This window comes from Cnephaeus nilssonii, assembly GCF_951640355.1.
Source record: "Cnephaeus nilssonii genome assembly, chromosome: 3".
Lineage (NCBI taxonomy): Eukaryota > Metazoa > Chordata > Mammalia > Chiroptera > Vespertilionidae > Cnephaeus > Cnephaeus nilssonii.
The window spans coordinates 47,180,473-47,194,500 of NC_137074.1; the positions used below are offsets into that span (position 1 = coordinate 47,180,473).

The following is a 14,028-nucleotide window of genomic DNA, read 5'->3' on the forward strand; positions in this document are numbered from 1 at the left end:
GTACATGCCCGGGTTGTGGGCTCTATCCTCAGTAGGGGCGTGCAGGAGATAGCCAATCAATGATTCTTATCATTGATGTTTCCATCTCCCTCTCCCTTCCTCTCTGAAATCAATAAAAATGTATTTAAACAAACAAACAAACAAACAAAACAACTAGGAACTGAGAACCACAGTCAAATAAGCTTTTAAGTTCCAAATTCTGTCATCTGAACTTGGAAGAAGATAGTTCCTCAGTCAAGCCTTAGAAGAGATGCCAGCTTGTAAAGGTCTTCAAGCAATAGACCCTAGCTAAGCTATCCTCAGACTCCTGGCCCCAAGAAACTGAGAAATAGTAAATGTATGCTATTGGAAGCTGCTATATTTGAGCTAATATTTTTCATAGCAATAAAAATGAACAACAGTAGACTTTGTCTCCCATCATGGAACTTCTTAAAGCACAGTTTGCTTGGGGAAGGTTACTCTAATCTATATAGTTGAGTAAGATCCATAGCCAAATTGAGGCTATCCCTCAAATATTTGGAAAAGTCAACTGCATATTCCAATCTCATTTAGAAATATAAAAACATTTTCTTTCAACAAGAAAGACAAGATACTCATAGGTTCACTGAAAGCATTTTCTAACATAAAACTCAATTAGAAATGGAAGACAGACGGAGAGTTTAGTGAATTACGTTGTTTTGTACTTTGCCATGTTTATCTTGTTTTCTATATTGAGAGTGTATTACTTTAAATATAATTTGATTTATTTTAAAAATATAACTTGAAAAGTTACTAAAACTAAATAAAACACTTAGAAAAATGCCTACTATTCTTAAGCTCCATATAAGTATTTACTATTACTATGATGATTATTATTGAATTAGTAATATATGCGTAGTATATTGTATTAATTCTGACTGAGTCATCTTAATAAGCATAATGGAGTATATTTAAAAGAGAGCTACTGAGCCCTGGCTGGGTGGCTCAGTTGCTCGGTGCATTGTCCCATACACCAAAAGGTTGTGGGTTCAATTCCTGGTCAGGATTCATACAGGAGGCAACTGATAGATGTTTCTCTCTCACTAGATGTTTCTCTCTTTCTTCCCCTCTCTCTAAAAATCAATAAAAATGTGTAAGGATTTATAAATAGATAAAAGAGAGCTACTGAGATATTGACAATTCCCCCAACCATGCTATAAGTAACAACATAGATCAAGTGAAGGAGCAGAATGCAAATGGTGTCTTAAATGCCTAAACCCTACAGGTTCAGACAGAATCTGTACCAGAAAACTGCCTTATATGCAGCTGACACTGTCACCACAATGCAGTTTTATTCAGAGGTTTCTCACACATACATTTACCCAAAAACAACCAACTACCCACTCACTAACCAAAAGGGAAAAAAAGAAAATTAAAAAAAAATCCTGCCATTCAAAAATGCAAGCCAACCAGCCTACAAATGACTAGTAGCACATCAGACAGAGGAAAACATTAAAATAAAATAAAAATTTAAAAAACGTAGTTCAGTAAGTTGTGGTTCCTGGGGCCTGATATGATAGCTTCAGCCAACTCTTAACCACAGCCCAAAGGGATTTCAACAACTTAATTCTTCTCTCATTCATAAAGTATGTGCCTGGCTCAAACTCTCCATTTGCAATAAGGACGGATCATCCAGGAAAACACCCTTCATGCTCAATGACTGTGGCTCATAGCAAGAAGAATCATTTTGCCGTAAATATCTCAATGTCATAAAGGCATGACAGGGATATGCTGACTAACAAACCCTTATATGAGCACAACCCTTTAAAGTTTACAAAAGACTTCACATTCATCCTCTCCAACAGTGGCTATCCTTGTTGTACAGATGGGGAGCATAGGGCCCTGGGAGATTGAGTCTCCAGTTATCCATCACTTCAGAGCACGTAAAACTGAGGCAATCCAGGAAACCTGGTCTCCTGATTTCAAGTCCAAAGTTAGTTCTACTATAACCCTCTGGCCCTGCGATTATTATCAAGCAGGACCTTTGGAAAACTGATGGCTGAAAGAAGAATAGATAAGTGACAAATCTGGTTTTTGGAAGTTGACATGTATGTTCCATGGACTAGAGTCACCCTGGGCCACTCCCATCTTAATACTTGGGAGCTGTCCAATCCTATCTAATAAAAGAGCAATATGCAAATTGACCATCACTCCAACACACAAGATGGCTGCCCCCATGTGGACACAAGATGGCCAGCAGGGGAGGGCAGTTGGGAGGGACCAGGCCTACAAGGGAGGGCAGTTGGGAGCAATCAAGCCTACAGGGGAGGGCAGTTAGGGGTGACCAGGCTGGCAGAGGAGGGAAGTTGGGGGCGACCAGGCCTGCAGGGAAGGGCAGTTGGGGGGGACCCAGGCCTGCAGGGGAGGGCAGTTAGGGGTGACCAGGCCTGCAGGGGAGGGTAGTTAGGGGCAAATAGGCTGGCAGGGGAGCAGTTAAGCATCAATCAGGCTGGCAGGGGAGTGGTTAGGGGTGATCAGGCTGGCAGGCAGAAGCGGTTAGGGGCAGTCAGGCAGGCAGGCAGGTGAGCTGTTGGGAGCCAGCAGTCCTGCATTGTGAGAGGGATGTCCAACTGCCCGTTTAGGCCCAATCCCAGCAGGATTGGGCAGTTGGACATTCCTCGAGGGGTCCCAGATTGGAGAGGGTGCAGGCTGAGCTGAGGGACACACACCCCCATGCACGAATTTCATGCACTGGGCCTCTAGTATGAATATGACTAACTACTGTCAGATAACCAGAGTAGATGACAATGTCTTTGTGGAAAATGTGAAAAGCTGAAATACATTCTACTCTGTGAAGCATGCATCCTTTCTTGTCTCCCTGACACCTGCTTTCAGCCAGGCTATGATAGGAAAGTGTTTTCTGGTTGGGAACTTTGCCTCTGTCTACCACTGTTCTTAATTTAGATACTATTTAGGTCTCTAGTGACTGCACAGAAATCTTTCCAGTGGATTCCCAGAGAACATCTTAAGATCCATTGGCCTAACTCAACTAAGCAGAAATGATAGAATTTGGTAACCCAGCCAATCATGATCTTTGTCCATCCTGTGTAGTCTTCTATTCAACTCTTCCCATTAATCTTCCTCATCAGTTGCTGGACATCAGATTCCTTGGTAGCTAAAAAAATAATGCTTGAAATTTGGCAACTCTTCTGGAGTTTCCCAAACCTTTACAGCAAAGTTCTGGCTTATTGTCATGTACTTCCTAGGTGACTTCTTGGCTTAAAAAGCAGCATGAACTCTGGCTGACCATGAAACACTTATGAAACAGCTTGGGCTTTGTGGCTACAAATTAAGGTCCAGGTCAGATTAGATGATCATATTATCCTGTTTACTACCTCAAACTGACTTGGAAACTTAAGGAAGGAAAAGGCTGGGAAATATGAGCTGTAGAGAGCCAGTAGTTTTCAAATCAGCTAGAAGAATGTGCTGACAAGCTTCTTTCTGGGAAAGTAGTACTGTACTTCCTCTCCATGAGAGTTTCTGCAATTATTTAATTTGGATTATTTTGGATATCTAGACATTTCTATGTTCCATCCTCAGGTGAAGAAGAGAAAATGGGGTTTTGATTCAAAAGCATGGGCTTAAATGCCTGCTTAACCTATTCTGAGCTGTGAGACTTTGGACAAATCACTAAATGTCTGTGAGCCTAGTTTTTCTTGTCTATGAAGTAGGGATACTTTTCTCAAATGAGATGTTGCCATTACTAAAAGGAATTGTGTGTATTATAGGGTGTGTGATTGTCTAACCACTATGCTGTACACCTAAAACTAATACAAAATATTATCGGATGTAATTTTTTTTAAATAAATACAATAAAATGCTTTGTGCATGAATTTGCTTAAAAATTGTTGATATTAAGTAAGCATATGATGCTTTGCTTTCTCCATCTCTGTGCCTTTGTTCCATTTGTTTTACCCACTAGAATGGCTTTCTCGACATCTCTGTCAATTCAACCTAAATTCTACTTCTCTTTCATAGCCTTGATCAGATATATGTGCCTCAAACATTTTAGATGAACTAATCTAACATCCCACGCAAGCTGTCTCTTTAAGTTCTTCTGATACATAGTCTATTCTATACTATCCAGCACTACTCACTCACTGTATGACAAAAGTGAGCCATGTGACCTCTCTAAGCCTCAGGTACCGAACTGAGAATGGCAATGATCACACAGCTCCTACCTGTCTCACAGGATTCTTGTAGGAAACAGAAGTCCTTTTGCTGGAAACCAAAGGTAATGATATACAAATCTGAGACATTCTTGTTTTTAAGCCTTGCTTTCAGAATTTCATGAATTGTAGTAGCTTAGTCATTTTCTTTATTTTCCAGAGAAGGCAGGTTTTGCCTTGATCTGAATAACAACTGGTCAAGTCCCATTCTACCCTTACCCTCCTTCTAAGAGTAAAAGTGCACAGATACTTACCCTCTCTTAGGTCTCGGTCTATCTTGGGTGATGGTTTTTTCCCTACTGACAATCCATGAACTTCTGCTCCTTCCACATTCACTCCTGAAGGAACCCTGCTTATTTAAAAGTGGAAATGGCAATTTCTCATTGAATAAAGATGTTCAAAAGCAAAGATACTTTACCCAGGTACTCTATGACTCCCTATTTTATATGCTCATTGTACAGAAGTCTACCTATCTTTCAAGATCAAATAAAATGTCACTACCTTCATGGAGTTCTTTTTTTAATATATTGATTTTAGGGAGGGAGAGAGAGAGAGAGAGAGAGAGAGAGAGAGAGAGAGAGAGAGAGAGAACCCTAGTGTATCAGGACAACACTCCAAACAACAAGCTACCGGAAGTTCATGAAGTTCTTTTCTATTCCTTCATGAGTGTGTTCTATTTCACTTTTCTAAATCTTCTTAGCAATCTTTACTACAGTTAATTGTATCCATAACTTAACCCCCTTAATTTAAGACTTTGAATCACAACCAATCTGGAAAAAATTATCATGTGCATCTATATAATGTTCAGAGTGTCACATTATATGTCTTGAACATAGAGTGTTCATCACTGAACAATGATTGAACTAAAATAAATCACATCCTAATGTAGTGGTTCTCAACTATTCCAAGAAGGAAGACACAAATTTGCGTCAAACTTTGCAAACACACAAATAATAGCATGATGGTCGTTCAATATGTGAACACATATTAAACCCAACCAAATGTGCATATGCATTTTTGGACCTCTTGTAATAATTCTAGGCTACCCCGAGGTTGAGTCTTTGAAGTCTAGAAAAAGACCACAAGATTTTGAATAAGAAGATCTGGATGTGCTGTCCCTGGTAGTGTGAGACTCTAAAGGATTCCTTTGCCTTGTCAGGCCCTCAGCTTTAGAATTTGAAAATGAATAGACTAGTCCATGTGATCTCAAACATGTAACATCAACATTCTATGATCCCTTGAACTGTTCGTGACATATAAATTGACTTTTGACTCCTATCATTTCAAAAAACGAGTTATCTTCCAATTGAGTTAGTTAACACCTAGTATTTTAGCTTACAGTAAAGCTTTCAAGCTTTATTATAGTAATAAATTGTGAAAAATCCAATTTGCTCTGCTATAGAATTACAGAATGTTTAACCCTCAGAGATCACCTATTTCAGTTCCTTCATTTGAGTAAAATCATGAAGCCCAGAGAGGAAAATAAATTACTCCAGGTTACACAGAAGTGACAGGAACAGCTGGGACCAGTTCCCAGTTTGGAATTCTTTTAATTATATCTTTTTGCCTATTCATAAAACTCAATTTCTTATAATAGGTCTGACTCTATGTATTTATTTTAATTAAAAATAAATAATTAACAAACAATATTATATTAGTTTTAGGTGTACAACATAGTGATTAGACATTTATATAACTTATGATGTTATCCTCCCGGATAAGTCTAATACCCACTTGATACCACACATAGTTATTACAATATTATTGACTATATTCCTATGCTGTACTTTATATCCCTGTGACTGTTTTCATAACTAGCAATTTATACATCTTAACCCCTTCCCCTTTTCACCCATCCCCCCAAACTTCATCCCATCTGGCAACCATAATTGAATTTTTTTAAAGGAAAAGAAATTCTATACCTTTGAAAAATATTTTAAAATTAAACAGTTGGTGTTCTGAATGGAGAACTCACCGATTCTCATCCTGTCGTCCTCCATATCGAATCCAATAGTTCTGTTTTAAATTAAAAATAGCTCAGTAGTTTTGTCACTAAAACATCACTTACAGAAATAGAATACCTTTAAAACACTCAAAAGGACTAAAATGTTATAAAACATTCACGTTATATATGATACTTTATATTTTTTATTTAAAAGTAATAGAAAGAAAGGCTAAGGTTAATACAATTTTGACAAAGACAAAATAATGCACACATTTTTTAAAAATATCATGGAATTATCCTGGACATCCATTATTTTGTCCAAGAAGTGATTTAGAGTTTGGTGTCAGGAAGACATTTAAAAAATCATTCAGTCTAATTCTCTTACATTTTATGAATAAAACAAACAAAAAGTCCAGCTCAATCATCTCTACAAGACTATAAATTGACCAAGTGGCTTTCCCTGGGGTCTCAAAATAATGCAGTTTTGAAAAAAAAAAAATCCTTTGTAGGACTAGATAAAACTATTAGAAATGTTACATTAGAATTGATAAATTAGCCCTAACCAGTTTGGCTCAGTGGATAGAGTGTCAGCCTGCGGACTGAAAGGCCCCAGATTCGATTCTGGTCAAAGGCATGTACCTTGGTTGCGGGCACATCCCCAGTAGGAGGTGTGCAGGAGACAGCTGATCAATGTTTCTCTCTCATCGATGTTTCTAACTCTCTCTCTCTCTCTCCCTTCCTCTCTATAAAAAAAAAAAAATCAATAAAATATATTTTTTTAAAAAAGAATTGATAAATTAAAATTAACCTAATTTTTAAATGTGCCAATAAAACATGATATAACTAGGATAAAAATGAAAAGAATATGTTACAAATAGGATATTTTGCAAATAGTGCTTTTGATAAACATATGACATGCAAATTATATAAAGAACATATATAATAGATAACAGATAAAGGAACAAAAAATACGTCCAGACAATTCAAAGTAGAGGAAAAATAATAATTAATAATAATATGTGAAAAGTTCGTTTATAGTGACCATCAAAGGAATACAAATTAATGCAACAATGATGTACCATTTTGTATATAATATATGATTAATACATGTTATTTTAAAATGTTATTTCTCATTGCTGAGATGTTTGTAGTAAACTGGTATTTTTATGCATTGCTAGGAGCAATAAAGGTGTCAGAAACCACTCTTAGAAAAGCATTTCAAGAACTATAAAACTTCTCATATCCCTGAATGGCAGAGTAATCCCATTCCTGGGAATTGATTCAAACGGTGTAGTTCAACAGAGAGAAAAATGCTTAATGCATTAAGTCTAAGAGAAAACAAATAAAATGTTCAGCATCATGAGAAGAGTTTATTTATTGGACATCAAGTATATATATGTAGCTAAAATAATTTTAGAAACTGTAAAAATATAGAAATTGCTTATGGTTCCTGAAATCAAAATGAAAATAGAAGCATATCTATATGCCACAGTGCTAGTTCTGCCAAAGATATGTCTTCATATGAAGAATGATTAAACAAGTGAAGACAAGTCAGCATGTTGGGTACTATAATCATGAGTGATTTTGTTCTTTTTGAAGTTTTTAAAATGTTTTACATGTTTAAGAGAAAATACAAAATGTTGCATTCATAATTCAGGAAATAAAACAAACCTGAGGCAAATGCATCATGTACAAAATACTTCATTTCTATCCAAATACATTTGCTTTTGACTTGGGATCTCAGGAGTATGGAAATCTATAAAAATCTTATAAAGTTTGTTTATCACTTATCCTATATAATAAAAGCATAATATGCAAATTGTCCCCTTGACCGGGAGTTCATCCGGGAGTTTGACCAGGGGACAGGGCCGGTCAGGGGAAGGGAGGGAGGCCCTGGCCAGCGGCGGCAGGCAGCCAGGGAAAGGGAGGGAGTACCTGGCTGGCAGCCAGCAGCTGCTAGGGACCCTACAAGTGCAAAAATTTTGTGCACTGGGCCTCTAGTCTATATATATAAAAGCTTAATATACTAAGTGTCCAACCATTCGATTGTTCAACCAGTCACTATGATGCGCACTGACCACCAGGGGGCAGACGCTCTGACCGGTTGGTTAGCTTGCTGCTGGAGTCTGGCCTATTGGGACTAGGCGAGACAGCTGGACACACCCTAGAGCCTCTGGCAGTACCTCTCCAGCTCCGATCATGCACCAGTGGGTTCCCTCAGCCTGGCCTGGGACACCTTGGGGGATGTTGGAGAGCCAGTTTCGGCCCGATCCCTGTAGGCCAGGCCAAGGGACCCCATGCACTGGGTCTCTAGTATTGAATAAACATTCACGCACATCCTCTTTTTGTTCAGGCAGAGGATTAAGAATCTTCAACAAATAAGACTGACTAATAAAAGTACAAAGAAAATGTCCACTAAACAGTTCTTTTAAAAAACACTTAATAAAGAAATTTTAAAAATAAGTAAATTTAAAAAAAAGAAAAACAAAACCCTTCCTTTTTCCTTTTTGCTCTTACCGGTTCAGTGTATGAAAACCCCAGTCCCTCTGCAGCCGATTTTATTAGTTCCGATTCCAGTTTATGACGCTTCACAAACACAGCCAAATCCTAGAGGGGGAAAAAATGAAAGAAAAATTTAAATAACAGTTAAGAGATATCATAAGCATTTAAGTGGAAATAGTTTTTATTACACAGTGACAATAAGGAAAAAAAAATACAGATCTGCAAAAATGTCTCCATCTCAACAGGTTTTTACAAGCTAGTACATATGAAAAAATATGCTTCTGGCATTAACAAAGTTCAAAAGAACCGAGTTCTAGAATCTTTACTAAATTTTCAGGTATATTTAAGTGCAGTGTTATATTTTTTACTAACTCTCCCTGGAGCACCTAGTAGAATGCAGAATTTCTTCTGAGGACATTGATCTCACCTCTCGGGCCTCGATGGATGCCGGGTCCATGCTGTCGTCCAGCAGGCTCTCATAGTAATCCACATTGTCTAGGACATCCTCGTCATCCGGATGGAGAAGAAGATAGGCCTTGGCACACTCTAGGGCTTTCACATATTCACCAACTGAAAGATCAAGGAGTTGAAGCATTAGAGTCAACTGAGGCCTGTCTAAAGGAGGTTGAAGGATACTTCAATATGTATGTGAAAAGTCAGCATTATATGTCAATAAGGGAAGATAAGGTGAGGCTGAGTAGAGCAATCAGAAATAGTTACAGGTAGAAGGAACACGATTTCAGGTATTCCAAAGGTACTACATTGGTCTTCTTTGGTGCTAGTTGTTTTACATAAATTATATAAAGTTTCCATCTGAAGATGTATGTTGATAACTTATATTATTTAATACCGATACACAGAATATAATTTTAGTAGTTAATTCTGATTTTTGTGCTGATTTTGACAACATGGTACCTAAGACTAATTTCAGCAATCAAAATTATATTCAATGCTCTTAAATATAAAAAAGATGCTCAGTCTTTTTCTTAGATAAATGGAAATTAAACTATATTGAGATGTCATTTTTCACCTAATACATTGGGACAATTTGATAATATCTGACAATTTGATAATATATTCTGTTGATAAGCAATAAAAAATGTCCTCAATGGAGAAAAAATTGGCAACATCTATTAAAATTACAAATAAATAAACCATTTAATTCATATAATTCTGTCTTATAGATATTTATGTGCAAATGTAAAATAAGATATGTAAAATGTTATTCACTTTATCATTGATTATCATAACAAAAATCATAAACAATACAATGCCCATCAGTAAAGAATCACATGAAATAAGTTATATGATATGCAGACGCAAAGAAAAATTAATGAGGAAGGTCTGTATGAATTGATACAATTAAGTTGAATCATATAAAATTACCAAAATTTGACCTAAGCAAATGGTAATTTCATAGACCAAATCTACTAAAAAAGTCTGAAATGTATTATTAGGTAAAGAAATCAATGTAGAGAACAGTGTAAATAATATGCTATCTTCATTGTGTAAGATGCAGAAATAAGTCAGAGTGTGTATGTGTGTGTGGGTGTGGTGTTGTGTGTGTGTGTGTGTGTGTTTGTGTATTGTTTCCATATAAACTTTTTAGAGCAGTGGTTCTCAACCTTTCTAATGCCGCGACCCTTTAATATAGTTCCTCACGTTGTGGTGACCCCCAACCATAAAATTATTTTCGTTGCTACTTCATAACTGTAATTTTGCTACTGTTAATGAATCGTAATGTAAACATCTGTGTTTTCCGAGGGTCTTAGGCGACCCTGCTAGCAGTTCTCAACCTAAGACCATCGGGAAACACAGATGTTTACATTACGATTCATTAACAGTAGCAAAATTACAGTTATGAAGTAGCAACGAAAATAATTTTATGGTTGGGGGTCACCACAACGTGAGGAACTATATTAAAGGGTCGTGGCATTAGAAAGGTTGAGAACCACTGTTTTAGAGGGATAAGTAAGAAACTATGTAGCAGGACATAACATTGGGCTATGAGGAAAAGGAAGTGAGGGGGGCTCTTATGATATTTGGTCTCTGAACCTGTGAATACCTTTTATAATTAAATTGAAAAAAAATAAATTAAAAAAAAATAAAATGTCAGTCTAGTATCATTTTCAGGACATTATCACAGCACTAGAAGCCAGATGCACGAAGATTCGTGCTAGAATGGGCTTTCCTTTCCCTGGCTGCTGGCACCGCCTTTTCACTCCGGCTCAGACCCTTTCTGCTCAGGCCCTGGAGGTGCCTCTTTCTGCTCCGGGAGCCACCCCTTTCCACTCCGGCCCCGCCTTCCCATGCTGCCAGAGGTCCTGAGAGACCGGGGGTGGGGCATAAAGCCTGCGTCATTGCCATGGCGATGACGCAAGCATCCCACCCCCAACACTCAGCAGCTGAGTATGCAAATTAACCGCCATCTTTGTTGGGTTAACTTGCATATCACTCCTGATTGGCTGGTGTCATAGCAGAGGTACAGTCAATTTACATATTTGTCTATTAATAGGTAAGATTTGCCCATTTGTAGTTTCACCTTCTGCTCCTCTTGTCCTGAGCTATGGTGATGTGAGAGGAGAGAGCGATTCTGTAATGAGGAGCACTACCCCTGGCCCCCAAATGTCTTCATGGATAACCCACGCTTTACCTCGATAGTAGGCAAACTGTAGGTAGTCATAATGCAGGGGAAGAAAGTTCTCAATTGGGGAGAGGCGGCCAGGTCGGGTGGCAAGTTCCCTCACACACTCATGCTGACAAACCAGCACCTGCACGTAGTGATCTGGAAGACAAGAGCCCACAGTGAGTCCCTCCAGTCAGCTCAATGTCCAGACCTCAGTTAGAGCCACAGTGACAGCAGAGCATTCCTCACCTCACCACACCTGGGAACCATATCATTTTTATCCTCACTCCACAACCAGAAATCCTTTTCACCAAGGGAGTTAAGTGACTTGCCAAGGCCTCCTAACTGGTGATCATGATAGTAATTAAGAGTAATTAAGAGTCCAGCTCTAGCCAGTTTGGCTCAGTGGATAGAGCGTCAGCCTGCAGACTGAAGGGTCCCGGGTTCGATTCCAGTCAAGGGCATAGGGCCTTCAGGAAGGGGTGTGAGGAGGCAGCCAATCAATGATTATCTTTCATCATTGATGTTTCTATCCCTTCTCTCCCTTCCTCTCTGAAATCAATAAAAATATATTTTAAAAAAAATAGTAGATTCCAAATCTTCTGTCTGCTGGTCTTGTGTCTATACTGCACTCCTCCCTTCCGTGTACCCTGTTTTCTACACATCTCCTGAAAGTGACATAGGCCATCTCACCCCACTCACACCCAGCTGAATAGTTGACTTTCCTATTATAACAACTTCAGAGCCTCTTTTCGGATATTTTAATAGCCTGAAATAGCCCAGAGTCAGAATCAGAAGTTTGGGTCCCAGTTTTGTTAAGGACTAGTTGAGAGAAAGGAACTGTCCTGTAGGTGGGGAGTTCCCTGCAGAGAAGTAAAGGAGAATGCTCTTTCTGCGTATTAACATCTTCAGGCAACTTTTCCTAAAGGGGAAATAAAAGCAATATTCCTTTATAGCTATTGATTAGGAACCCATTTGGCCCAATTACAAATTAGTCCAATAACTGGACAAAACTTAGCTACACTAAATCCTAATACTGTAGGGAATCGTAAAATAAGAGAAGGATGAAGGCTGAATAATTTAAATAAGCACTTTGCCTCTCTCTGTTCCCCTTTCTTTGTTCCCATTCTCCCTGCCTGAAAACAGGCCAAGATCCTGAAGTGTAAGGGGTTTTCATGCTTCCTTTAGTTCTGGGCTCTGGCTTATGTAAGCATGAGCTGAGGAAACACAAGTGGCTAATGAACCAGAGGATAAAAAAACAACACACTTGCTATATTTTGTCCCAATTTTGATTTTTACAATGAAGATGAAGGTAGTCTTTGCCAGCAAGAGAATAGTTTGTTCATGCTCGTGCTGAGTGAGCAGGTTCTCTTGAGAATGATAACTGTACAATTTAATTTACCACAACAGCCTTCTTTCAAAAGCTTCTCAGTTAGGCAGAGTTCAGATTGTATCTCGATGACCTTGAAGAAGAACCCCAAAACACAACAGGAAGGAAAGGTACATTTTCTGGTGTGTAAAAAAAGAGTGTGCCACCTGGTCATGGTAGCTCAGTAGTTGAGTATCAACCCATGAACCAGAAGGTCATGGTTCGATTCCTGGTCAGGGCACATGCATGGGCATGCAGAAGGCCGTCAATCGATGATTCTCTCTCATCATTGATGTTTCTGTCTCTGTCTCTCCCTCTCCCTTCCTCTCTGAGATCAATAAGAAATAAATAAAAGGGAAAAAAAGTGTGCTATTTTTTACATAAGCTGGCCAAGTCAAGCTAATATAGCATAGCTAACAGAATCCCTGCTGTCCATTTGTTCTTAACTCCAGGTGGGGGAATGTGAGGGAAAGAATGAGTTCTGTCTATTTGATTAGAATATTAGAAACAAATAGCTAGCTATTTTATTTCTTAAGAAAATAACAACAAACAACCCTCAACTGTTTTCTCTTAGATAGCTGGTTATTTACCTTTTAATACACACTCCTCCTAATTCCAAATGACAAGCAAAAGGAAAAGGTGGGAAACACATCCACCAAGAACTCAAAATCTGAATAAAAGTATTTTTCAAAGCAAGATATAAATAGTAGCAAAGTAAGAGTGACACAATAATATCCTTTAGGGCTTCAACAAGCATCGCTAGTAATAAATAACTGTATTCAGAAACCATTTGTATATTTCTCCAATTTTTAATGGTCTTCTAATTCTAAAAATTCAAATATTCTGGCTTTCTAAATACATTTATGTTTTAAAAGCCAGTTTTACTCCACATTTAGGACAGTTTTGAACCAAATAAGAATTTACATAGAGTTATAATGTCACTTTTTATTAGTTGTATTCCTTGCTTCTTTCACCAAACATTATTGTGCAATTAATATGTTTCTAATAAGTTTAGATCCAAGACACTGTGTGGTAATACTTTTTTAAATTTCTTTCTCATAAAAAATTGAATATGTTTCAAATTCCCAAGACTTACCATATTACTATAATATATAATATTTGGCTTGAACTTAAAAGACTATGACTTTTTCTTAAATCAATTTTCTTTACTGGAAGTGGGCGTCATGGTGTTGGAAGTCGTGTTAAGTGTTAAGAGCCTGAGTTAGGAGATCTCTCTTCCAGCAAACAGCATGCTGTGGTGACCTTGAGGAAATTACTAAATGTTAAGCTGTGGGGAATTGTTATTCAATTTTCCTAAACCAGATCTAGGACGTTTGCCAAGGCTGTTTAGTTGCCATTGGTAGAGGCAGGCATGTGTAGAGGCAAATATGGAAGTGGA

General features: G+C 38.0%; 1 protein-coding gene across 2 annotated transcripts in view; it reads right to left on the reverse strand.

Moving 5' to 3' along the window:
* P3H2 (prolyl 3-hydroxylase 2) overlaps positions 1 to 14,028 on the reverse strand; it is a 164,756-nt gene that overhangs the window by 16,325 nt on the left and 134,403 nt on the right. For both annotated transcript variants that reach the window (XM_079767058.1, XM_079767057.1), the window contains exons 4-8: positions 11,288 to 11,419; positions 9,062 to 9,204; positions 8,650 to 8,739; positions 6,163 to 6,203; positions 4,442 to 4,536 (exon numbers count right to left, since the gene is read on the reverse strand). In XM_079767058.1, coding sequence (XP_079623184.1) covers positions 4,442 to 4,536; positions 6,163 to 6,203; positions 8,650 to 8,739; positions 9,062 to 9,204; positions 11,288 to 11,419 — 501 coding nt within the window. The remainder of the gene's footprint in view (positions 1 to 4,441; positions 4,537 to 6,162; positions 6,204 to 8,649; positions 8,740 to 9,061; positions 9,205 to 11,287; positions 11,420 to 14,028) is intronic.